Here is a 26,559-nt window from a genome sequence, read left to right on the forward strand (position 1 = left end):
CTGGGTAGACATGCTTTTCTAGTGAGGTGTAAGTGGTGCACTTACCTACACTATATGTTTGCCTACTGGTCCCTTGCTAGAGTTGTAGTTTAGGGTGTGCTAGGCCCTAGGAGCTACAACAGCTGGTTCAGTAGAACTCAGAGTATTCTAAGCTAAGTTATATGTACCTTTAGTACTTATGTGATCTTTCACAAGATATTCTTAGGGCATGTGTGGTAAAACAACAGCAAGCTCAAATCCCACCGCTGCCACCAATGTGAGAAGTTGGCCTGATGTGCAGTGTTCACTATTCTAGTGATCACTATATATCAGTCCAAACAACCCTTATTGATGATTGGTTGCAAGTCAACCTTATAGACCAGCTATCCTAGTAGCATGGATACGAGCAGTCTAAGGCTAAGACTCTAGAGGGCGTGTTAAGCCAGCTGTTTTACCATCACATTACCCCTTGAACACCCAGTGAAAGGACACCACACAAGTGTTATGAAAATAAACAATGTATTTATTAGAATCACAACAACCCTGTACTCTTTATGAGGACAGGGTGCTAAGCACACAACAAAACTCTTATGAAAATACTTAAGTTAGCACGTTATACACAAATGCCCGAGGGGCACGAAAAATCATATATTCTAAAAGTGGAATGCGAAATTACTAGCAGGTAAGTACAGTACTAATAGGCTTTGGAATCGCTAGGACTTGACTAGGGAATCGTTAGATTACTTCTAGGAGACCTAGGGGACTCGGGTGCAGAGTGTGCACTCTCACGCGGGATGCGGGACAAAGTCTATGGAAGCTAGTAAAGGCAAAGTTAGTGTTCACGGGCGAACCCGACCTGGTAGGGAGAAAACGACAGTGGATCCTGACCCTTGGATAGTGAGGCTATGCTGGGACACCGAAGTGCCGAAGTGACCTAGCCCAGGGGCTGCAGCTGCATAGGTCTGAAAAGACGTCGGGAATCCTCGTGCCGGACCAGGAGCCTGGAAGAAGGAAGTTGCTGGCAGGCGACCAGTGAAGAAAAGTTCGATGGACCCAAGCCCGGATCAAGGAAGAAGAAAACCTGAAAGCAGAGGGGACCAAGTTCTTGAATCACTAGCCCGTGATTAAGTGGGCACCAGGATGGCACCGGGCGAAGTCACCGCAGTCAGGTGAGTGGGCGCTGCTGGGCTCTGCAGTCTCTCGGACCAGGAGGCGTTGTCGGCGACCAGGATGGAGGTGCGAGCTGTCCCACGAAGGTTCTTGCTGTAGACGTCGCTGGACCCAGGATTGGGCAACAAGCCTTGGCAAATGCAAGGCCCACGCGGTGGACCTAAAATGGCGTCTTAGCCGGACCAGGAGGGTCCAGGGTACTTCTCCGATGGAGGGAAGCAAGGGCCAGTCTGGAGCAACCAGACCAGCAGCAGTGTTGTCGTCGGGCGTCGTTCAGAAGGCCACAAGCCAGCGGGCTAGTAGCCAAACAACGCGGTGAGCAGCAGAAAGCAGAAGGGCCCCACGCCGATCGTGGAGATGCTGGGGGGCTGCTCTTCGGTGCTGGAGCTGCTCAGGGTGGGGGCTTCTCGGACCCCAAAGCACTCACCAGGAAATTACTCGGTGGGCTTGCTGTGCAGAAGTCGTGCAGTCTTGGCGATGGCCGGTCCCTCGAGGTCTCGTCGCACCCACGAATCTCAGCGTGACTGATGATGTAGGTAGAGGTCAGAGGTGCCAGGGAAGCCGGTTCTCGTCGAGCTGGGCAGTCTTGATCCGGAGGAGAGACTTGCAGCAGACCGCAGTGTTCTTAAGATGGTGCCTGCGGATGCAGGGTGACTACTCCTTAGTCACAAGGGAGAAATCTTAGGAAGAAGTCTTGAGTTCCTTTCGTGGAAAGTAGTTTCAGGATTCAAAGATGATCTGATTTGGAAGGGGGCCAGTTCCTACCTTTATCCTGTAAAAAGGGGCTGGCACGCGACTAAGTCCTGCCCTAGGGGTGGGACTAGGAGGGGGGTGGTTACACCCACTTCCTTGGCGGGCTTTTCCCCAGCACAGGGTCTGGAGTGACCCTGGAACTGGTTCCAGCCAGCCTATGCACAGTGAGCACCGGGGTGCCACGTGCAGTCGCCTTCCTCTAAAGCCCTGCCTACCTACAATACACAAAACCCTGTCTGGGACGGTGCTGGCACCGCCCCTGGCAGGAAACCCTTTGTCCTTATCTCCTGCTCTGGGAGGACTCCCAGCAGCAGGAGGGCAGACTTGTGTCTCGGTGGCAGCATCCATTTTGTGGAGCTGAGGTTCTGTTTGACTTTAACCGGGGTTAGGGGTTACATACATGTCGTGTCCCTCTAGAAGGGTGGAATGCTAACCCCGTCGCCAGAATTGGCGAGGGGTTAGTATTCCAATTCGTATGACACCTTACTCGACATGTTTTGATAAAGCGATACCAGAGTTGGCATATAACCGCGAGGATTATAATGCACTTAAGAGTATATGGTATGCGATATCATGGAAACGGCTAAGGGATGGATCCCGAAAGCCGCAGACAGGCTCAGCTCATGCCAGAGCACCATCTCACACGATTCCAAGCACTCTGCCTCCAGGATTGTTAAGGCCTGCCATAGGAGTGACTGATAGGAGATCTGTGTGTCCATTTTAGGGTTAGATATAGGTATACTATATCTAAAGCAAAGGGTGATTACACCACCTTGCCCCAGCTGTCGTGCAGCCAGTTGTGTCAGTTTAGTTAGTCAGCCCAGGGGTGGCATAATACATGCTTCAGCCCCTGGGAGACTTCTGGGTACACCTCAGCCCTGGGTACAGGGACTTGGAGAGGGCCCAGTGCCAATTCAGTACTTGAGTACAATTTGGATAGAGAGAACAGCCAGGCTGTGGGTCTGATTAGCAGGCCCACAGCCAGGGAAAGTCGTAAACCAGTGCAGCAAAAAGCAAAAATCTGGGTGATCATAGGATTGCAGACCCTACTCTCCTACACATGGCCATATGCAAATCAGTCTGACCCTGTGCCTCATGGGAACAGTCCAGCCTGAACTGCCAAGCCATGCCTTCCCTGGACCGGAAACAAGCTACCGAGGACCGGTTTCTGGCATTCCAGCCTTCTTCATCCCGGCTTGCTTGAATCCAGTGGCAAAGTGAGCAAGGGACTCACGTCTGAGCATACCCTGCCAACTTATGGCACACAAAGAAAAACCAAAGGAAATGATGGACGGAGCGTTGACAATACAAGCACTCACCCCCTTTTGTATCGCTTTGTTCGCCCTAAGTGTGGCAGGGTATGCTCAGACGTGAGTCCCTTGCTCACTTGGCCACTGGATTCAAGATAGCCTGGCTGATGAGGATTATGAATCCGAAACCGGTCCCAGGATGCTTGTTTCCGGTCCAGGGAAGACATGGCTTGGCAGTTCAGGCTGGACTGTTCCCATGAGGCACAGGGTCAGACTGATTTGTATATGTCCATGTCTGAACTGGGGTGGCTGAGTGGGCTAAAGAATGGTGATGGATTAAACCCAGATCAGTTGACTGGGGGTGAGTGTTTGATTTGCTCAAACGCTCCGTCCATCATCCCCTTTTGTATCGCTTTGTTCGCCATAAGTGTGGCAGGGTATGCTCAGACGTGAGTCCCTTGCTCACTTGGCCACTGGATTCAAGATAGCCTGGCTGATGAGGATTATGAATCCGAAACCGGTCCCAGGATGCTTGTTTCCGGTCCAGGGAAGACATGGCTTGGCAGTTCGGGCTGGACTTTTCCCATAAGGCACAGGGTCAGACTGATTTGCATATGGCCATGTCTGACTGGGGTGGCTGAGTGGGCTAAAGAATGGTGATGGATTAAACCCAGATCAATTGACTGGGGGTGAGTGTTTGATTTGCTCAAACGCTCCGTCCATCATCCCCTTTTGTATCAGTACATTATGATGTACAATGGAACTCGCATGTAATTACAATATGACTTATGTGATGCTACTAATTGTTTTATTACAATTTAATAAAAACCTGTTTACAAAATAATATAAACAAAGCATTGCTTGGCGCGCTTCCTCCTTGAGTATCTCTTGGTGCTTGTTGGACGAGGCCCCCGCTCATGAGTGTTAATAAATGACCTGATTTCTACTTCACTCCACTTCCTTGGTCCACTTGTTTGAACCCGTGGACCAAGGGTGACCCCGCACCAGTGTGTCTGCTAAAAGACACACTTCCACAGTACATAAATGTCGATCTTCCTTGCAAGACAAAAACAATATTTCTTAGCAAATAGCACTTTGAATTGGCTATAATTCATGAGTATTTTTTTTCTTTCTTTCTTTTCTGTAGAGATCACATCTGTATTCGTTTGTGTGCAAGATGATAGAAGACAAGATTATAATGTCACACAATGTGGTGTATAATAACACATAATTTGCCTTCCGTTGCTTCAGAATTGATCTTTCACTGCTGCTTAATTCTATGGGCCTGGTTATAGCATGGGTAGCGTGCTCTTGGGCGAGTACCACCAGGTATAGGCTTCAATCCTCATCCATCACTAATGACCAGCTAATGTAAAGTGGCATTAAGTTTCGTTACTGGGTATTTATCCAACACAGTGTTGGACAATTATTTGGTTCTTTTGAGATTTTGTACTGAATTCGACATGCGTTGGTCATTCATGCAGCAGAGGGTCTCCACTGGCAGATTGTTTTCCCAAACCACATTTGAGCGGTTGGGAGTGTGGGTTGTAGGGTGCCAGTTACCCTCATGGAAAAGTTACATAAAGGGGGAAGGAGGTATGGAGCATGTAGTACAACAATAAATCCTAACTTGTGTAAATGAGTGTGCAAAATGTTTTGCTGGTGTGGTAGTTCAAAGTAGGAGGTCAGTTTGTGAAACCTTATGCCTAAACGGTACGGATAAAGCAAACACAAGATGATGATGGGCAGAGCGCTGAAACTTTTCAGACACTTACCCCCAGTCACATATCTGGGTTGAATCCATCATCGTTCTTTAGCTCACTTCACCACCCCAGTTCAGACCCAGCCATATGCAAACCAGTCTTGACCCTGTTCCTTATGCGAGCAGTTCAGCCCGAACTGCCTAGCCAGGTATTCCCTGGACTGGTAACGAGCATCCTGGGACCGGGTTTCGGGGTAACATCCCTCATCAGCCAGGCTACCTTGAAGCCAGTGGCTAAGTGAGCAAGGGACCCACATCTGGGCATACCCTGCCAACTTAAGGGTGAACAAAGCAAACACAAGGAGATGTCATTTGCTAGCTCGGATGGACTTTTTATGGGTGACCAGATGAAGGACTCCTTTCATGACTCGGTTGAAACTGGTTAACGAGTATGATGTGGTTTTGACCTTAGAGACTATAATTAGGCAAATACCTACCATCCTGGGGAGCTGGTGTCAATAAGGCCGGAAGGTTCTCTTCATCCACTATAAAAACACGGTGGCTAAGATTGATGAGGTTGAAACCACTATAAAAGAAACCTTCAACTGGTTAGCATGCTCTCAATACGCGAGGCTGCCTACAAGAAACACTAATTTTCCACTTTAAATGAATTAGATAGTCAGAAACGTTTGAGAAAAAGGCAGAGAGAGGACTACAATGCATTAAAAGTGCACTTCAGCTAAGCATCCCAAGTATGCCATTACTAAGTTACAAGAACGATCCAAGAAATTAATAAAAATGAAACTAACTTGCTCTACATTTTTTCTTGAAATCAGTCTAGTAGGAAATTAAAATTTTGAAGAAGTACTTCCTTCTTCAACTAGGTGATGCCCTACAAATATTCTATTACTTCCAAAAGTTTACCCGGAGTAGAATTGTGAAAGTAGGTTTTGAGCTGTAGCGATGAAAATAGGTAGAGTTTGAATTCCCAAAGTATTTTAAACTATATAACGCAAGGTAGTTAAAATGTCGGACTTCTATTCCAACAAAAAACTGGAAGCAAGTACACTTCTGTCAAACAGAAAATGTGACACAGTTTGTGTGCTAAGCATTTTGGACTTCTGAGTCCAACCCTTCTGTGACTGACTTGCCAAATAGATTTTTTCGAAGCCCTCAAGTAGGCTTCGAATGACTGTCGAGAACTGCGTCTTCATGCAGGTCACAGACACAGCGAGGATGAAATTGTTCTCAATTTAAGAGTATAATTAGATGGGTGCAGCTGTAAATCACTGTTTTTAAGCAAAGGCAAAAGGTAATTCAAATGTTTACTCTACCAACAGCCAATGCATTTGATGTCTTGAAATACCTTGAAAGTTATTCATGTAGACAGCCTAAATAGAATCTAGCTAAAAATAATTGCAAGCATTTATTATATCAACTCAGGTTTTGATAAATTGGATGTAATTTAGTCGGATTTGTGCTTCCTAAACATTGTTGGCAAATTGAAACAGCATCGTTTAAAATTAAATTGGCTGTGTCCAGGCACCTGAGCAGCTGTATTTTGAACTGGAGGCGAATATCCAAAGGTAAACAGCCTTTGCACAAAGTTACAGAGAAGTGGTTCTTGTATCCCTTACCTCAAGGCATCTGGACTCCTAACTGCACTAAGTGGCCAGGTAAGTCCCAATAGTCTATAGCAAGGGTATCCAAACTAAGGCTGGCTACAAGATAATATCCAAAAAACAATGGTCCCTACTCGTGGACACAATAGTATACTGAACTGATAATCATACACCTGATAAGTGTTATGTCTTTTGTCCAGCCGGACAAGGAATTAATTTTTTGATAAAACAAAATGAGCACATTAATAACAAGTGGGCACAGCCGTGACCCACAACATTCAAGACAAAACAACGAACAGAATGGTAAAAGGAACAAAGCACAAATAAGTCTGTACTTGTAGTCAGTGTTACAGACAAGGATCGTTATTACCACACCATTGCATTTTCACAATATTTTTAATGTCATATTGCATACGGGGTTTTTTTGGTCGACGTCATTTCGATGCCTAAGTAAAATGAGGGGCATCATCATCAGGACAAAAATATAATCATTGTTGTCTTCAATTATCACTCTGCCTTTTGACGCATTACTTTACAATTATACATTACATGGGATGAAAGGAGGAAAAGGGAGAGGAGAAATATACGAAATTAGGCATGTCGTATTGGAAACTTGCATCCTCATCTCTTTCATATACTGGGGGGTGTATTTAAGTGCCAGTGATGGAGAAAACTGCGCATTTGTGCAACTAGGTGTTCAGGATCGCGAAATCTTCTCCTCCATACATAGGGGTGTGTATTTGAGTGCCAGTGATGGCGAAAAAACGTCGCATAGTGGAGCAAGGTGTCTAGGATCGTAAAGACAGGCTCGGTGCCGGTGGCAAGTGTTCGGTAATTTCAAAGTGACACAGTGACCGGAGTGAGAAGGGTCAAAAATACGTGAATACGGATAACGGGCAATGAAAGTACATTATGAATACGATCAAGGTCGGTGTTTCGGGTATCTTTGGGCATTAGAATAGTGAAAGGCACAGCTTTGCTGGTGCAGGTGGTCATTATCGGAGCATGCGACTGGGAGTGAGTAAAAGACAAAAACCTACACGCATAAAACCTGGCAAGTCGGCGGATCTTGCAGCAGAACACAATAATACAGTGGAGGAATCTGGAAAGATAAATTGTGGACATTAAATAAGGTCGAGGACGACCGGGGGGCGTCCGGGGGGGGGGGGGGGGGGGGGGGGGAGTATTACGGCATGCCGTGCTACTGCTTAAATAGTTACCAGTAATGCCGTGTCCAGCGTGCAATTGACGTCTGGATCGAGAAACGAGCGTAATAGCTCAATCTCGGGGGGAAACAAAGGAGTCAATATGCCAGCGGGGCATAGTGAGTATAAAATAGAAGGAACGTGTTAGTAACTTACATGCAGACGTCGGTGGCGCTGTGGCGGGTGTGGAGTTCTGGTGTTTGAAAACGCGTGGGGGCTAGTTTGTTATAAACCACGCGAGCTGCAGAAAGTGATGATGGACTACGGCGGTGGGAGCCGGCCGGGCTGTGAACATCGAGAATGTACTATAGTAGTGAAAAACCCTAAGGTGATGGTGTGAAAACGCGGAGGCCATCTTAAGGTGCTGGAATTAGTGAGAAAGTACACATAGTACAGGTGTACGAAGCGTATTACAGTAAATGGAATAACATTTTAAGGGTTGTTTCGTGTGAACTTGGTTTACAGTAGGGAGGTCCAATCTTCGAGGTGATTCAGGCCATTTCTGATGCTGTTAGTTTTGACAATCCAATGAAGTTCCTCCTTATTGAGCAATAAGGAAATGTCTGCTCCTCTGGGAGGGGGTTTGATGATTGTTATCACAGTCCATAGCAGGTCTTTGTCACTGTGACCTTTTTCTGAAAAATGTTCCACAAGCGGTGCATTAGCTGTCTTGCACCTTATTCTGCTTTTGTGTTGTCCAATTCTCAGTTTCACTTTCTGGCTTGTTTGGCCTATGTAAATGAGCATGCAAGGACATAAAATAGCATATACAAGATTTGCGGAATTGCAGTTAGAAAAGTATTTGCGGTCAAATTTTATACTTCCATACTCAAAAGTTTTGCCTTCAATGGTAGAATCGCAACATACACAGTTTCCACATTTTGTATGGCCCAAGAGTGGCGGGAGACCCCATGCATCATTTAATGTAGTTTTCAGAGGTTGCTGTGGTAAGGAAGCTCTCACTAAATGATCCTTTATATTCTTGGCCCTTTTAAAAGCAAACATAGGCCGATCCAGGGTCAGTTGACCTGCATTGAGAACCGGCCAGTGTTTCAGCACACTTTTTCTGACTGCATTAGAAACAGGGGAGAAGGTGGTCACACAGATTAGCCTATCTTGTTCTTTCTTTTGTTTAGGTTCCAAAAGGGCTTCCCTTGGACAATACCAAGCCCTTTTGAGGGAGCGACGTACCAGTTTGCGGGGGTAGCCACGATTTCTGAGTTTCTTACTGAGTGTTTTGGCTTCAGTGAAGTAATCTTCTTTGAAATAACAGTTGCGCCTGATGCGCAAAAACTGGGAAAAGGGGAGTGAGTCTCGTAAAGCCCTGGGGTGGTGACTGCTGTATTCTAGTAGAGTGTTTCGCTCTGTGGGATTACGGTGTAAAGCAGTAGTGAGACGACCATCAGTATGTCCTATCTCCAAGTCTAGAAATGCGATGGATGCTATACTAGTGCACACTGTGAGGCCGTGGCCTTGAATCAAGTACCTTTTCGATCACACGTAGAGAGTCATACTGTGGGATGTTAGTGTACAGTGACTCCACATCCAGTCACTGTACACCAACATCCCACAGTATGACTCTCTACGTGTGATCGAAAAGGTACTTGATTCAAGGCCACGGCCTCACAGTGTTCCATCCCTGTTCATCCTACAGTTACTAGAAATCTGCCTTACGAAAAAAACTTTTTTCTTTTCGAAGGCCAGTTCTATGGCCAGGTCAGGGGTACTTCCATGGGAGCTATTTTTGTCCCTAGCCTGGCCATCCTGTATATGGACCATTTGTAAATTAATAACATCTTACACACATCTAATCCTTTCCACAATGGCATTGCCTTGTGGAAACGCTATATAGATGATATTTTTATGCTATGGACCGAATCCTCTGACAACCACTTGCTGTTCCAACATTGGTTGAACAATAATAGCGGAGGATTGAAATACAGCCTGTCCACCATTATAGAATCCATCGCATTTCTACACTTGGAGATAAGACATACTGATGGTCGTCTCACTACTGCTTTACACCGTAAGCCCACAGAGCGAAACACTCTACTAGAATACAGCAGTCACCACCCCAGGGCTTTACGAGACTCACTCCCCTTTTCCCAGTTTTTGCGCATCAGGCGCAACTGTTATTTCAAAGAAGATTACTTCACTGAAGCCAAAACACTCAGTAAGAAACTCAGAAATCGTGGCTACCCCCGCAAACTGGTACGTCGCTCCCTCAAAAGGGCTTGATATTGTCCAAGGGAAGCCCTTTTGGAACCTAAACAAAAGAAAGAACAAGATAGGCTAATCTGTGTGACCACCTTCTCCCCTGTTTCTAATGCAGTCAGAAAAAGTGTGCTAAAATACTGGCCGGTCCTCAATGCAGGTCAACTGACCCTGGATCGGCCTATGTTTGCTTTTAAAAGGGCCAAGAATATAAAGGATCATTTAGTGAGAGCTTCCTTACCACAGCAACCCCTCAAAACTACATTAAATGATGCATGGGGTCTCCCGCCACTCTTGGGCCATACAAAATGTGGAAACTGTGCATGTTGCGATTCTACCATTGAAGGCAAAACGTTTGAGTATGGAAGTATAAAATTTGACCGCAAATACTTTTCTAACTGCAATTCCGCAAATCTTGTATATGCTATTTTATGTCCTTGCATGCTCATTTACATAGGCCAAACAAGCCAGAAAGTGAAACTGAGAATTGGACAACACAAAAGCAGGATAAGGTGCAAGACAGCTAATGCACCGCTTGTGGAACATTTTTCAGAAAAAGGTCACAGGGACAAAACCTGCTATGGACTGTGATAACAATCATCAAACCCTCTCCCAGAGGAGCAGACATTTCCTTATTGCTCAATAAGGAGGAACTTCATTGGATTGTCAAAACTAACAGCATCAGAAATGGCCTGAATCGCCTCGAAGATTGGACCTCCCTACTGTAAACCAAGTTCACACGAAACAACCCTTAAAATGTTATTCCATGTACTGTAATACGCTTCGTACACCTGTACTATGTGTACTTTCTCACTAATTCCAGCACCTTAAGATGGCCTCCGCGTTTTCACACCATCACCTTAGAGTTTTTCACTACTATAGTCCATTCTCGATGTTCACAGCCCGGCCGGCTCCCACCTCCGTAGTCCATCATCACTTTCTGCAGCTCGCGTGGTTTATAACAAACTAGCCCCCACGCGTTTTCAAACACCAGAACTCCACACCCGCCACAGCGCCACCGACTTCTGCATGTAAGTTACTAACACGTTCCTTCTATTTTAGACTCACTATACCCCGCTGGCATATTGACTCCTTTGTTTCCCCCCCAGATTGAGGTATTACGCTTGTTTCTCGATCCAGACAACAATTGCACGCTGGACACGGCATTACTGGTAACTATTTAAGCAGTAGCACACCATGCCGTAATACTCCCCCCGGTCGTCCTCGACCTTATTTAATGTCCACAATTTATCTTTCCAGATTCCTCCACTGTATTATTGTGTTCTGCCGCAAGATCCGCCGACTTGCCAGGTTTTATGCGTGTAGGTTTTTGTCTTTTACTCACTCCCAGTCGCATGCTCCGATAATGACCACCTGCACCAGCAAAGATGTGCCTTTCACTAATCGAATGCCCAAAGATACCCGAAACACCGACCTTGATCGTATTCATAATGTACTTTCATTGCCCATTATCCTTATTCACGTATTTTTGACCCTTCTCACTCCGGTCACTGTGTCACTTTGAAATTACCGAACACTTGCCACCGGCACCGAGCCTGTCTTTACGATCCTAGACACCTTGCTCCACTATGCGCCGTTTTTTCGCCATCACTGGCACTCAAATACACACCCCTATGTATGGAGGAGAAGATTTCGCGATCCTGAACACCTCATTGCACAAATGCGCCGTTTTCTCCATCACTGGCACTTCAATACACCCCCCAGTATTTGAAAGAGATGAGGATGCAAGTTTCCAATACAACATGCCTAATTTCGTATATTTCTTCCCTCCCTTTTCCTCCTTTCATCCCATGTAATGTATAATTGTAAAGTAATGCGTCAAAAGGCAGAGTGATAATTGAAGACAACAATGATTATATTTTTGTCCTGATGATGATGCCCCTCATTTTACTAAGGCATCGAAACGTCGTCGACCAAAAAACCCCGTATGCAATATGACATTTAAAATATTGTGAAAATGCAATGGTGTGGTAATAACGATCCTTGTCTGTAACACCGACTACAAGTACACAGACTTATTTGTGCTTTGCTCCTTTTACCATTCTGTTCGTTGTTTTGTCTTGAATGTTGTGGGTCACGGCTGTGCCCACTTGTTATTAATGTGCTCATTTTGTTTTATCAAAAAATTGTTAAAATAAATTCCTTGTCCGCTGGACAAAAGATATAACACTTATCAGGTGTATGATTATCAGTTCAGTATACTATTGTGTCCACGAGTAGGGACCATTGTTTTGTGTAATATGATACTGCCCAAGGTCCCTATGACATACCTTTTGGGTTCCCTTGTCCTTCTTAAATACAAGATAATATCCGGCACGCAGCAACTTTAGCATTAATAGGCGACAGTGTAATTTCTCTGTTTTCTAAAGAGTTGGATTCCTATGATCAAGGGGAAATTTATATCCAATTCCTTTGGAAGCCTGAGGGTAGCAGCCAACAATATTGTTGAAGCCAGATCTTTGAGAAACTCGCGTTCCTAGTACAGATAGTCCATGCTGCAGACTGAGCACGTCCTTTAGAGCACACTGTATGATGTGAACTTCCTGGTATTCATTTTACACAGATGTTTTGACTCTGCCTCCAATTTGGCTCACATACATAGGCCTGTAAACAAAGAATGAAAGCGTTTCCCCTTAGACTCTAACAAACTTTTTCAAAAATAAAATATGTTAAGTCCAAATAACGAGCCAATTTATCTGATGAGCATTTGAAGTCCATTCCTATAATTGGTTCCTCAATCCTGAAACCTCAGTTCAGTGATATTTTGAAATTAATAAATAAGTTCCATCATTCCTATTAATCTTTTGCCTCGTGTTTTGTGGTTTGTGATTGAAAACTCCAATTGCCAGAATTATGTAGAAAGGTGCAGACTGAATTTGTTTTTGTTCGACCTTTATTAATGGCTGAAGTTTATTTTGAATTTCTTTGCTTTATTTTACAGAAGTTCTTTCTTGGGGTGTGTTTATAATATCTTATTGTTGGACACAAAATTGGATAAATTCTTATTTCATGTAAATTTGTAATTTTTTAATCTTTAACATAAATTTTTAAAAAGGAGTAGCCTGCTTTTCTTATTTACAACTAAATATTTGTTTATTTTGTCACAGCATTTACTAATGTTTGACATTTTCACTCATATATAATTTCTCAGTTTAAGCACCTAATTGTTTCTTCGTAATTGTCATATTTTCTTTTGTTCTGAATCACATCATGTGCTGATTACAAAAGCGATCCAAGTATACTTTATTCATTCATTTAAATTTTATTCATTCATTTATAAAACGGATTTCTTTCGGCCTGCGAATATGCGTAACTATATGATGTGGCCCTTGTACTGTAACGTTTGGAGACCCGTGCTCTATAGGGTTAAAATATAAAGAGCAAGGTATTCCCACCTCTTTGTCGTTCTCCACAGCCAGCCTACAGTCAGACCTCCACTAAGGAGAAACAAAAGTTGGAAACGGAATTTTAACTCTGCCAAGTCTCACAATCTGTTCAAATACATTTTAGTGATTTGAAAGAAAAGTGCATGAACACACTTCTGCCAAGTTCACACAGAAATAACCTTTTCTTACGCAAAAATTATTCATGTACTCCTGTAAGGAAAACAATGGCACTAAAATCTCCTTCATGGCCCTGATAACTTACCCATATTCTCCTGATAGTGTTCATCTAAATGAGATGCATGCAGCTATTTCACAAGATGTGCTGCAGCAATGCAGCCAATTAGGCTTCACTAAGGCAGTTTTCCACATTCTCTGCATAAATCATACCCCTGTAAACCAATCACTTTGCAAAGAGGCTGATTCTTACCGTTGGTTTTGGAGAAATGGCATCCTTTTGAAGAGTGTGCGACCTCTGCTAAGGCCCTGCGGACAGCAGGTAATCGCAGCATGATGCTGGAAATAAAAAAAGTAAAGAGGCTCAAGCGAAACCTGAGTAAAATAGACATCTAGATATTATTATAAGATTAGACATGTATATATTTGATCAGCACTATAAATAGAAAAAAAAGCATTGGCAAAGCAAATAGGTTGTGCCTACTCAAGATCTACTGGATTTGTCAAGGGATTTATACATGTAGCACAGTAGCGCCACGCCAGTGTTGACTGTGTCATAGCACTATTTTCTTTACTTTCAGTCATGGTACACAGCAGCACTGTCAGTGTTATGCAGCATGGCTAAAAATAGGAAAAAACTTGGGGGGGGGCGGGAACATGCACGCTGCATAGTGGTACTGGGCACAGCATCAGGGTTATCAACATAGGACGCTGGAGTACCTGGACCTACTAGGTTGTCTGTCTTTTTGCCGAGCTGAGCGCCGATTGCACATTCTCCTCATGAAATTTGATATGTGGTGGCAGTTAGGCAGTGGCTAATTTGTAATAAAAAAATGTTTTTAAAAAGAGTGTCGGTAAGCGCTTAGGAGCTCGTGGACGGTAGAATTAAAAGTTAGTGCATTGAATACCAAGGATGATAGTCTTAAATTCACCTCATGCCTCATTAATCCTCTCTCTATTCCTGCTTTCTCCCTTATTTATGGATTTTCGGTATTTCTCTTCCTGCGTCTTTCTGATTTGCGTGCTTTTCTCTCTCTCTCTCTCTCTCGAAATGTCTGGTGTGGAAAAAAAAGAGCCGGTCGCGCCACTGCAAATCACCGGCTCAAATTAAGCACAGTAGTAAAGAAAATTCTTTATGCAATTATTCCACGCGCCGCCTAAACTCGTGTTCTATTTAAAAGAATTGCCTCTACGTAATTCTATTTCTATGGGCACCACTAGATGGCAGCATTGACTGTTTCCCTTGCTTCTCCTAGCCTACAAAAGTATCAATACCGTAGTTACGTGAGGGTGGTATGTCAGCTCCTACAAAACTGTTAGAATAGTTAAAAATCACAATCCGGACATGGTTTTAGACTGAAAAAGTTTCACATAACTCGAGAGGCTAGTTATCAACTGCTGTTGATTTTGACTGTAGATCCACAACAAATAGCCACAGCTACATTCTTTCTCTAACATGATCTCCAGAAGAATGCCGAAAAAGGTGGGAGCGATAGGGTAGAGAGGGCCTGCAAATAAATGCGCTCTTGTGGAATGCTGAATTAAAAACGTTTTTAAAGTAGCTCGCAAGCCTGCGACTAGAGGAATTACACTGGCCACAACTGTAGTTGGTCCATGCTCCACTGCAGGGACAGAAATTGGTAGTCCAGGAGGTAGCAGGAAGCCCAAGAAGCCACTTACCAATAAGAGGCAAGGAACCAATGGCGAAGTGCAAGACAACCAACGGTAAGAAAAGGGCAGGCTCTACATCCCTTTTCAGCTTTTTTTAGGACTTGCCTGCAACGGTGAATATGTTCTCCCTTGCAAGAGATATTGTATACACAAATGGGCTGATTTTGCTTCTATTGTGGTACTTTTTAGGTCTCGTCGCCGCGAGCGCTTATGTAGGCACTAAGAAATGCTCAGAAAAAGCGGCACATCCACCACCACAACGTCCACCACCACCACGCCCACCACCACCACGCCCACCACCACCACGCCCACCACCACCACGCCCACCACCACCACGCCCACCACCGCCACGTCCACCACCACCACGTCCACCACCACCACCACCTTGTCCACCAGTACCGCATCCACCACCACCACATCCACCACTCCATCCACCACCACCATGTCCACATCCACCACATCCACCACCATCACCATGTCCAACACCACCACGTCCATCACCACGTCCACCACCACCACGTCCACCACCACCACGCCCACCACCACCACGCCCACCACCACCACGCCCACCACCACACACTACCACGTCCACCACCACCATGTCCACCGGCACCACGTCCACTACCACAATGTTCACTACCACAACGTCCACCACCACCCCCATGTTCACCACTACCGCATCCACCACCACCACATCCACCACCACGTCCACCACATCCACCACCACCACCACGTCCAACACCACCACGTCCAACACCACCACGCCCATCACCACCACGTCCACAACACGACACGACATCCACCACAACATCCACCCCCACCCCACTACCACGTCCACCACAAATCACGTCCACCACCACCATGTCCACCACCACCACGTCCACCACCACATCCACCACCACAATGTCCACTACCACAACGTCCACCACCATGTCCACCACTACCGCATCCACCACCACCATGTCCACCAATACATCCACCACCATATCCAAAACATCTACCACCATCACCACGTCCAACACCAGCACGTCCAACACCAGCACGTCCAACACCAGCACGTCCAACACCACCACGTCCACCACCACCACGTCCACCACCACCACGTCCACCACCACCACGTCCACCACCACCACGTCCACCACCTCCACTACCACCACATCCACTACCACCACATCCACCACCAACTTGTCCACCACTACCGCGTCCACCACCACGTCCACCAAAACATCCACCACCACATCCACCACCACCACATCCACCACATCCACCACTACATCCACCACCACCACATCCACCACCACCACATCCACCACCACCACGTCCACCACCACCACCACCACCACCCCACTACCACGTCCACCACCACATCCACTGCCACCACGTCCACCACTACGTCCACCACAACCCCACCACCAAGTCCACCACTACTGCATCCACCACCACGACCACGTCCACCAATAAATCCACCACCACATCCACCACCACCAGGTCCACCACATCCACCACCACGTCCGACACCACCGCGGCCGACACCACCGCGTCCACCACGCACCACGTCCACCACGCACCACGTCCACCACATCCACCACCACGTCCATCACCACCACGTCCACCACGTCCACTACCGCAAGGTCCACTACCACAACGCCCACCACCACCCCCATGTCCACCACTACCCCGTCCACCACACCACGTCCACCACCACATCCACCACCACCACGACATCCACCATGTCCACCACCACAAGGTCCACCACCACCACCACCACCACCACCACCACCTCCAGGTCCAACACCACCACCACGTCCACCACCACATCCACCACCCGGTCCACCACCACCACGTCCACCACCACCACCAAATACGTCCACCACCAAATACGTCCACCACCAAATACGTCCACCTCCACCACCACATCCACCACCACATCCACCACCACATCCACCACCACGTCCAACACCACCACCACGGCCACCACCACGGCCACCACCACATCCACCAACCGGTCCACCACCACCGCCACGTCCACCACCACCACCACGGCCAACACCACCACCACGGCCAACACCACCACGTCCACCATGCACCACGTCCATCACCACGTCCACCACCACCACATCCACCACCACCTTGTCCACCACCGCGTCCACTTCTGCAATGTCCACCACCACGTCCACTACCGCAATGTCCACCACCACGTCCACTACCGCAATGTCCACCACCACGTCCACTACCGCAATGTCCACCACCACGTCTACTACCGCAATGTCCACTACCACAACGCCCACCACCACCCCCATGCCCACCACTACCCCGTCCACCACCACGTCCACCACCACCACCACCCCACTATCACATCCACCACCACCACATCCTCCACCACCACGTCCTCCACCACCACGTCCTCCACCACCACGTCCTCCACCACCACGTCCTCCACCACCACGTCCTCCACCACCACGTCCTCCACCACTACGTCCTCCACCACCACGTCCTCCACCACCACGTCCTCCACCACCACGTCCTCCACCACGTCCTCCACCACCACGTCCCCCACCACCACGTCCCCCACCACCACGTCCTCCACCACCACGTCCTCCACCACCACCACGTCCACCACCACCACGTCCACCACCACCACGTCCACCACCACCACGTCCACCACCACCACGTCCACCACCACGTCCACCACCACCACGTCCACCACCACCACGTCCACCACCACCACGTCCACCACCACCACGTCCACCACCACCACCCACGTCCACCACCACCACATCCACCACTACATCCACCATTGCCACGGCCAACCCCGCCACGGCCAACCCCGCCACGGCCAACCCCGCCACGGCCAACCCCGCCACGGCCAACCCTGCCACGTCCACCAGCACCACGTCCACCACCAATGCGTCTAATACGTCCACCACTACCACGTCCACCACCACCACGTCCACCACCACCACGTCCACCACCACGTCCACCACTACCGCATCCACCAATACATCCACCATATTCACCACCATCACCACGTCCATCACCACGTCCATCACCACCACGTCCATCACCACCACGTCCATCACCACCACGTCCATCACCACCACGTCCACCACGCCCTCCACCACACCCACCACCACAACATCCACCACTACCACGTCCACCACACCACAATGTCCACCACCATGTCCACCACTACCGCATCCACCGCCACTACGTCCACCACCATGTCCACCACTACACGTCCACCACCACCCCACCCCACTACCACATCCACCAACCACCACGTCCACCACCACCACGTCCACCACCACCACGTCCACCACCACCACGTCCACCACCACCACGTCCTCCACCACCACGTCCCCCACCACCACGTCCCCCACCACCACGTCCCCCACCACCACGTCCTCCACCACCACCACGTCCACCACCACCACGTCCACCACCACCACGTCCACCACCACCACGTCCACCACCACCACGTCCACCACCACCACGTCCACCACCACCACCCACGTCCACCACATCCACCACCACCACATCCACCACTACATCCACCATTGCCACGGCCAACCCCGCCACGGCCAACCCCGCCACGGCCAACCCCGCCACGGCCAACCCCGCCACGGCCAACCCCTCCACCACACCCACCACCACAACATCCACCACTACCACGTCCCCCACACCACAATGTCCACCACCATGTCCACCACTACCGCATCCACCGCCACTACGTCCACCACCACCATGTCCACCACTACACGTCCACCACCACCCCACCCCACTACCACATCCACCAACCACCACGTCCACCCCCACCACCACCACCACGTCCACCACCACCACGCCCACCACCACCACGTCCACCTCCACCACGTCCACCTCCACCACGTCCACCTCCACCACGTCCACCTCCACCACGTCCACCTCCACCACGTCCACCTCCACCACGTCCACCTCCACCACGTCCAACACCACCACGTCCAACACCACCACGTCCAACACCACCACGTCCACCACCACCACGTCCACCACCACCACGTCCACCACCACCACGTCCACCACCACCACGTCCACCACCACCACTATGTACACCTACACCACGTCCACCACCACCACGTCCAACACCACCACTATGTACACCTACACCACGTCCAACACCACCACGTCCAACACCACCACGTCCACCACCACTAAATACGTCCACCACCAAATACGTCCACCACCAAATACGTCCACCACCAAATACGTCCACCACCAAATACGTCCACCACCAAATACGTCCACCACCAAATACGTCCACCACCACATCCACCACCACATCCACCACCACGGCCAACACCACCACCACGGCCAACACCACCACCACGGCCAACACCACCACCACGGCCAACACCACCACGTCCACCATGCACCACGTACCACGTCCATCACCACGTCCACCACCACCACATCCACCACCACCTTGTCCACCACCACGTCCACTTCTGCAATGTCCACCACCACGTCCACTACCGCAATGTCCACCACCACGTCCACTACCGCAATGTCCACCACCACGTCCACTACCGCAATGTCCACCACCACGTCTACTACCGCAATGTCCACTACCACAACGCCCACCACCACCCCCATGCCCACCACTACCCCGTCCACCACCACATCCACCACCACCACATCCACCACGTCCAACACCACCACGTCCACCACCACCACGTCCACCACCACATCGTCCACCACCCCACTATCACATCCACCACCACCACGTCCTCCACCACCACATCCTCCACCACCACATCCTCCACCACCACATCCTCCACCACCACATCCTCCACCACCACATCCACCACCACCACATCCACCACCACCACATCCACCACCACCACATCCACCACCACCACCACGTCCACCACCACCACGTCCACCACCACCACGTCCACCACCACGTCCACCACCACTACATCCACCATTGCCACGTCCAACTCCGCCACGTCCAACTCCGCCACGTCCAACCCCGCCACGTCCAACCCCGCCACGTCCAACCCCGCCACGTCCAACCCAGCCACGTCCAACCCCGCCACGTCCAACCCCGCCACGTCCAACCCCGCCACGTCCAACCCCGCCACGTCCAACCCCGCCACGTCCAACCCCGCCACATCCAACCCCGCCACGTCCAACCCCGCCACGTCCAACCCCGCCACGTCCAACCCCGCCACGTCCAACCCCGCCACGTCCACCAGCACCACGTCCACCACTACAACGTCGCGTCCACCACCACGTCCACCACCACGTCCACCACTACCGCATCCACCAATACATCCACCATATTCACCACCATCACCACGTCCATCACCACCACGTCCATCACCACCACGTCCATCACCACCACGTCCATCACCACCACGCCCACCACCACACCCACCACCACAACATCCACCACAACATCCACCACTACCACGTCCACCACACCACAATGTCCACCACCATGTCCACCACTACCGCATCCACCGCCACTACGTCCACCACCACCATGTCCACCACTACCACGTCCACCACCACCCCACCCCACTACCACATCCACCAACCACCACGTCCACCACCATGTCCACCACCACCACGTCCACCTCCACCACGTCCACCTCCACCACGTCCAACACCACCACGTCCACCTCCACCACGTCCACCTCCACCACGTCCAACACCACCACGTCCAACACCACCACGTCCAACACCACCACGTCCAACACCACCACGTCCAACACCACCACGTCCAACACCACCACGTCCAACACCACCACGTCCAACACCACCACGTCCAACACCACCACGTCCACCACCACCACTATGTACACCTACACCACGTCCAACACCACCACGTCCAACACCACCACTATGTACACCTACACCACGTCCAACACCACCACGTCCAACACCACCACGTCCAACACCACCACGTCCAACACCACCACGTCCAACACCACCACGTCCAACACCACCAAATCCACCACCACCATCACTATGTACACCTACACCACGTCCAACACCACCACGGCCACAACCACCACGTTCAAACCCACCGCCACCATGTCCACCATCACCACCACGTCCACCACAAGGCCACCACCACATCCACCACCACCAAGTCCACCACCTCCACTACGTCCACCACCTCCACCACCACCACATCCACCACTACGTCCACCACCTCCACCACCACCACCACCACATCCACCACCACCACCACATCCACCACTACATCCACCATTGCCACGTCCAACTCCGCCACGTCCAACCCCACCACGACCAACCCCGCCACGTCCAACCCCGCCACGTCCAACCCCGCCACGTCCAACCCCGCCACGTCCAACCCCGCCACGTCCAACCCCGCCACGTCCAACCCCGCCACGTCCAACCCCGCCACGTCCAACCCCGCCACGTCCAACCCCGCCACGTCCAACCCTGCCACATTCATGTCCACCAGCACCACGTCCACCACCACAACGTCCACAACGTCCACCACCATGTCAACCACCACCACGTCCACCACCACGTCCATCACCACCACATCCACCACCACGTCCATCACCACCACGTCCATCACCACCACGTCCATCACCACCACGTCCACCACCACCACGTCCACCACCACCACGTCCACCACCACCACGTTCACCACCACAATGTTCACCACCACAACGTCCACCACCACAACCACCATGTCTACCAACACCACGTCCACCACGAGGCCACCACCACGTCCACCACCACCACGTCCCTCACTCTATCTACTGCCCTCACTCTATCTATTGCCCTCACTCTATCTATTGCCCTCACTCTATCTATTGCCCTCACTCTATCTATTGCCCTCACTCTATCTATTGCCCTCACTCTATCTATTGCCCTCACTCTATCTATTGACCTCACTATCTCCCTCACTCTAACTATCGCCCTCACTCTCTCGCCCACTATCGCCCTATATCTATCGCCCTCACTCTATCTACCGCCATCTGTCTATCTATCGCCCTCACTCTATCTATCCATCTATCGTATCACCACAGCATCACTCAGCACCACCACAGAATCACTCAGGGGCACCACAACATCACTATGCGCTACCACAGCATCACTGAACGCAACAGCATCACTCGTCGCCACCACAACATCACTCAGCCCCACCACAGCATCAATCTGTGCAACCATTCAACAACAACTGGTTCAAATATGTTCTCTCAGTGTTTCAAGCTTTATTACAAATGTCACAAAAAGATGTTAATATTTCACTTCTGTTCTTGGATTTTCGTCACAATAAAATACACTGAACATAATCTTCACAAAAGTTATTTACAAAAGTTTAAGCTATTGCCATTATAAATTACAATAACTTTTATTTAAGTATTAATTAAAAAAAATTAAAAGCCATTGTTATTTGTAATATCAATGCATTTAAGTCACGTAAATACAAAACATATTGCATTACAAATGCTATAGGTGTCACATTTGCGAAAGTTATAACTATTGGCATTGTAAACGACAAACGACAATGGTGCTTGAGCCTACCGCCCTGAGGAAGGAGGTGATAAGAGAGCAATTATCAATCTTCACCTCGTTGATCGGGATTGCCGTGCTGCGGCTGCTCGGGAGATTAAGGCTGAACAACCTAGCTGCACAACCTACGGATCAAAGCGATTCTGTTAAAGGCTTTGTTAATGGCACTGAGGGAGCGGAGAGAGCCTACCTGGTGTTGACGAGAGAAGAACGCGGCGTTATGGCTCCAAAGAACGCAGCGGTACTGGCAGCCGCCGCCGCTAAGGCTAGAGCGGCGAAGCAGGCTCAGCGGGATCGGGAGCTCGCTGCAAAGCGGGGCGGTGTTAATGTTGGTGGTGAAACGAGGAGTCCAGTGATGCCGGACTCGGAGGTTGCTTCGACCTTCAGGACGCCTAGGACGCCTAAACAGGGAGGAGCTGTTGCTGCGAGAGGGAATGTTGGTCCCTCTGTGGTTGAATTGCTCCGCAGAGCTCAGACTCCAGCGAAGCCTCTTCCAGGTAGCGGTGGGAGCGGGCGGCCAGCTGGATCCGGAGAAGGGAAGATTCAGACTCCACCTGGAGTAACTGATGCGGAGCAGCATGTGAACGTCAATGGAAACTCCGAGATCCCCCCCGGACACAGAAATGCCCCCCCTCTGGAGGAGGAGGGGGAGGATAATGGCGCAGTAGTTGGCAATCTTACCCTAGGGGGGGGGTGATGGCCACCCGGCCGCGACTTTGGAGGAAAGGTGTCATGAAGGTATGATTCCTTTAACTACAGTTGTACAGGCTAACCTAGAGGCCTCTGTCCCGGCACCTTTAGACTCAGTTAACGGCTCAGCAGGTACTCCGTGCAATCAAACGAAAACTCTACCCTTGGAAGATGAAAACGGGGTGGATTTGGCCCTGCAGGGGCGGTGTGACACTATAATTCCCCAAATAAGACACGCTGAAAATACAGAGAATACTGAGAATAGTAATGATATGCCGGACTTGAGTGGTGTGGAGGCGGTGGGAGCTGTCGGGGAGACGGACAAGGATCCGAGTGATTTCTTTTCATTTTCGGATCAAGGCGAGTGGTCAGATGAAACTGGGGCTGAGACTGATTTTACTACAGGGAGTGAGAGTGAGGAGGCTGTGAAGTGTGACGTCCCCAGGGATAGCGGAAAACGGTCCTAAGGAGGAAAAAAGGTCATCATGGGGCAGCGGAACTAACATGGGATTATTCTCCATCAACCCAGTTTGTTAATCCTCCGAGTGTAGCGTCCGCAGCGAACGCTTTGAGTGCTCCATTAGCTTCAAGTTTCTCTCAGTCTGCTCACCCGCCTCGCCCCTCTCATTCAGAACACTCAGTCCAACCTGAAGCCACGTTAGATTCCGTTATGGAGACTGTGCTTCAGGCCATTGCCTCACATCGTGAGGAGACTTCCCATGACGGACGCAAGGCACAGGCATTCGCAAGGTGCAGGGGGTTGTACGGAAGTTAACAAGAACTGTTGGGACTTTTAATGAGCGATTGACTAAGATGGAATTGCGTATTGTTTCCAATGAGGCCGAGGCTGCAGTAACCCAAGAGCGATTTTAGTCCCATGAGGCAGAGTTTGCTGACGCTAGGTGGAAGCTGGAAGACTGCGAAAATCGCCTACGCAGAAGCAACTTGCGTGTTCTAGGCATTCCAGAGACAGTTGAGGGAGACGATGTCCGCATTTATGTGATTCAACTTTTTCGTGATACCCTGCCCGAACTATCTAATTGGAATTGGGACATGGAAATTCAACGGGCACACCAAGTTCCTCTGACTTTGAAGTCTACAGCAAAATCAGGGGGGTACCCCCGTGCCATCTTGGTCTATTTCGGAAATTTCCTCCCGAGACAGGCAATCTCCGCGTCGCAGTAGAGACTCAATCTCCTATTTTGTCCGTCCGGACTTTTGTCATGTAACAGTTGAGAGGAGATGGCGTCTTCGCCAAATGATTAAACCATTTCAAGAGAAGAAGGCGCAGGCATACCTAAATAACCCTGCTAGGCTTAAAATAATTTTTGGTGGCCAAACTAAATTCTTCTCCTCCGAAATTAAGGCAAAAGAATATCTTGATAGTCTGAAATAGATGGGAAGGGGTATTATTAACCCTAGATATTCGTTCTTTTCTCTCTCTTTGCTTTTTTTTTTTAGACTAGGGGGCTTTGCGAGGAGGGGGGGGAGAGTTAAGAGCTTGATATAAAATGCAGTAGTCGGGTATTTGCACATTTATATGCATATTTATGCACATTTATATGTCAAAAATGAGTAAGGTGGCTTTTTTTCTCTTTTACCTGTAAGACAAAAAAAAAGAAAAAAAAGAAAAACATTTTTGTAAGTGAACACCGGTTGGGAAGCACTTTTCCATCACCATAGACTCTTATGGAGTCTAATAGCCCTTTTTTGGGTGCGAGGGGGGAGGGTTGGTGCTTTGGGGGGGGAATGAATGGGGGGTGGGGGACGGAGGGAGAAAAATCAGAAAAAAGAGCAATTTCAGATATTTGAGGTACGCAATAAGAAATGCAACAAGAAGTGCAAGGGAGAACTGCATTAAATGTAGAATTCAGATTTCGAGATCAGATGCTAAAAATAAAAAAAGTGGTAACATAAGTTGGCTCAATGTTCCCGATAGTTTGTTGTTAAAAAAACTGCAATGGGGAAGCTAAGATTGTGTTCTTGGAATGTTGCTGGGTTGAATGACAGGGGGAAAAGGGCTCGCTTCTACGAAATAATTCGGCAGAACTCTTATGATGTGCTCTGTCTTCAGGAGACCCATCTTCCAGTGGGTGAGAAAGATCTATTAAGAATTCCTGGATATAATGTGCTCGCATTAACAACACAAACCTCTAAAATACGTGGAGTGGCTATTTTAGCAAAAACTTTTCTTTGGACAGGCTAAGCGCAGGCTAGTCGATCCGTTAGGTAGATGGGTCATAGTTGAACTAGAGGTGGGCATTACTATTTGTTCATTGTATGGTTCGAACCAGGATGACCCTCAGATTTTTCAAGATCTGGAACTGGAGCTAGCCTCCTGGGCAGGGACATTAATTGTCTGTGGGGATTTTAATATATCCTTGGGTTCGACGGGGGGTAGTCAAATACAGCAGACATACATGGGTCGAAAGCCTAGAGTTTTTAGGGCAGTAAAACAACTCATGGATAGCTACGACTTAATGGATATATGGGACCTTAAACATCAAAACTACCCAGGATATACTTATTTTTCTTATCCCCATAATAAATATGTCTGAATTGATTACGTCATGGCATCAAAGGAATACTCCATATTTATGGAGATAAGTAAATCTCCAAAAATAATATCGGACCATAACTCGATTGTTCTCACACTTAACCTTTCTAATTTCAAAAGGCCCCATTCCCAGTGGTCATTTGACAGAAAGTTACTGGCCAACAGAGAATACATAGAGCACATAACTCTTTGGGCACAGGAATTTTTTGACTATAATCAATATAGTGCTCCTAGAATGATAGTGTGGGACTGTTCTAAAGCTGTGCTGAGGGGGGAGACTATCGCCTTTGTAGCCCAGCGCCAGAAAGTTCAGGATAGACTCAACCATCAATATATGAGTGAGCTAGCAAAATTAGAAGAACAACATGCCACTCAGATATTGCGAGGGGAAGATGGGGGAAGCAGTCTGCGCAAAATACTACTTCTTAAAACTGAGCTTAATAGCACTCTCACTCAAAGGGCAGCGGAAATCTATCAGACAAATCAAACTAAAATTTATGAAGACGGGGAGAGGGTAGGTAAACAGTTGGCACTTCGTACTCGCCAGAAATACTCACATAATGTGATAGATTCTATTGATTTTGAAGGTCAGAAGCACACGACACCTGCAGCTATCTCAGAAG

At 49.0% G+C, this 26,559-nt stretch overlaps 1 protein-coding gene across 1 annotated transcript in view; it reads right to left on the minus strand.

Annotated features, from left to right (window-relative positions):
• Positions 1-26,559, minus strand: part of NDUFS1 (NADH:ubiquinone oxidoreductase core subunit S1) — a 779,390-nt gene that overhangs the window by 678,995 nt on the left and 73,836 nt on the right. The window contains exon 2 of the mRNA XM_078680296.1: positions 13,730-13,815. Coding sequence (XP_078536422.1) covers positions 13,730-13,811 — 82 coding nt within the window. The 5' untranslated portion in view covers positions 13,812-13,815. The remainder of the gene's footprint in view (positions 1-13,729; positions 13,816-26,559) is intronic.

The sequence above is a fragment of the Lissotriton helveticus genome, chromosome 3_1, assembly GCF_964261635.1.
Source record: "Lissotriton helveticus chromosome 3_1, aLisHel1.1, whole genome shotgun sequence".
NCBI lineage: Eukaryota > Metazoa > Chordata > Amphibia > Caudata > Salamandridae > Lissotriton > Lissotriton helveticus.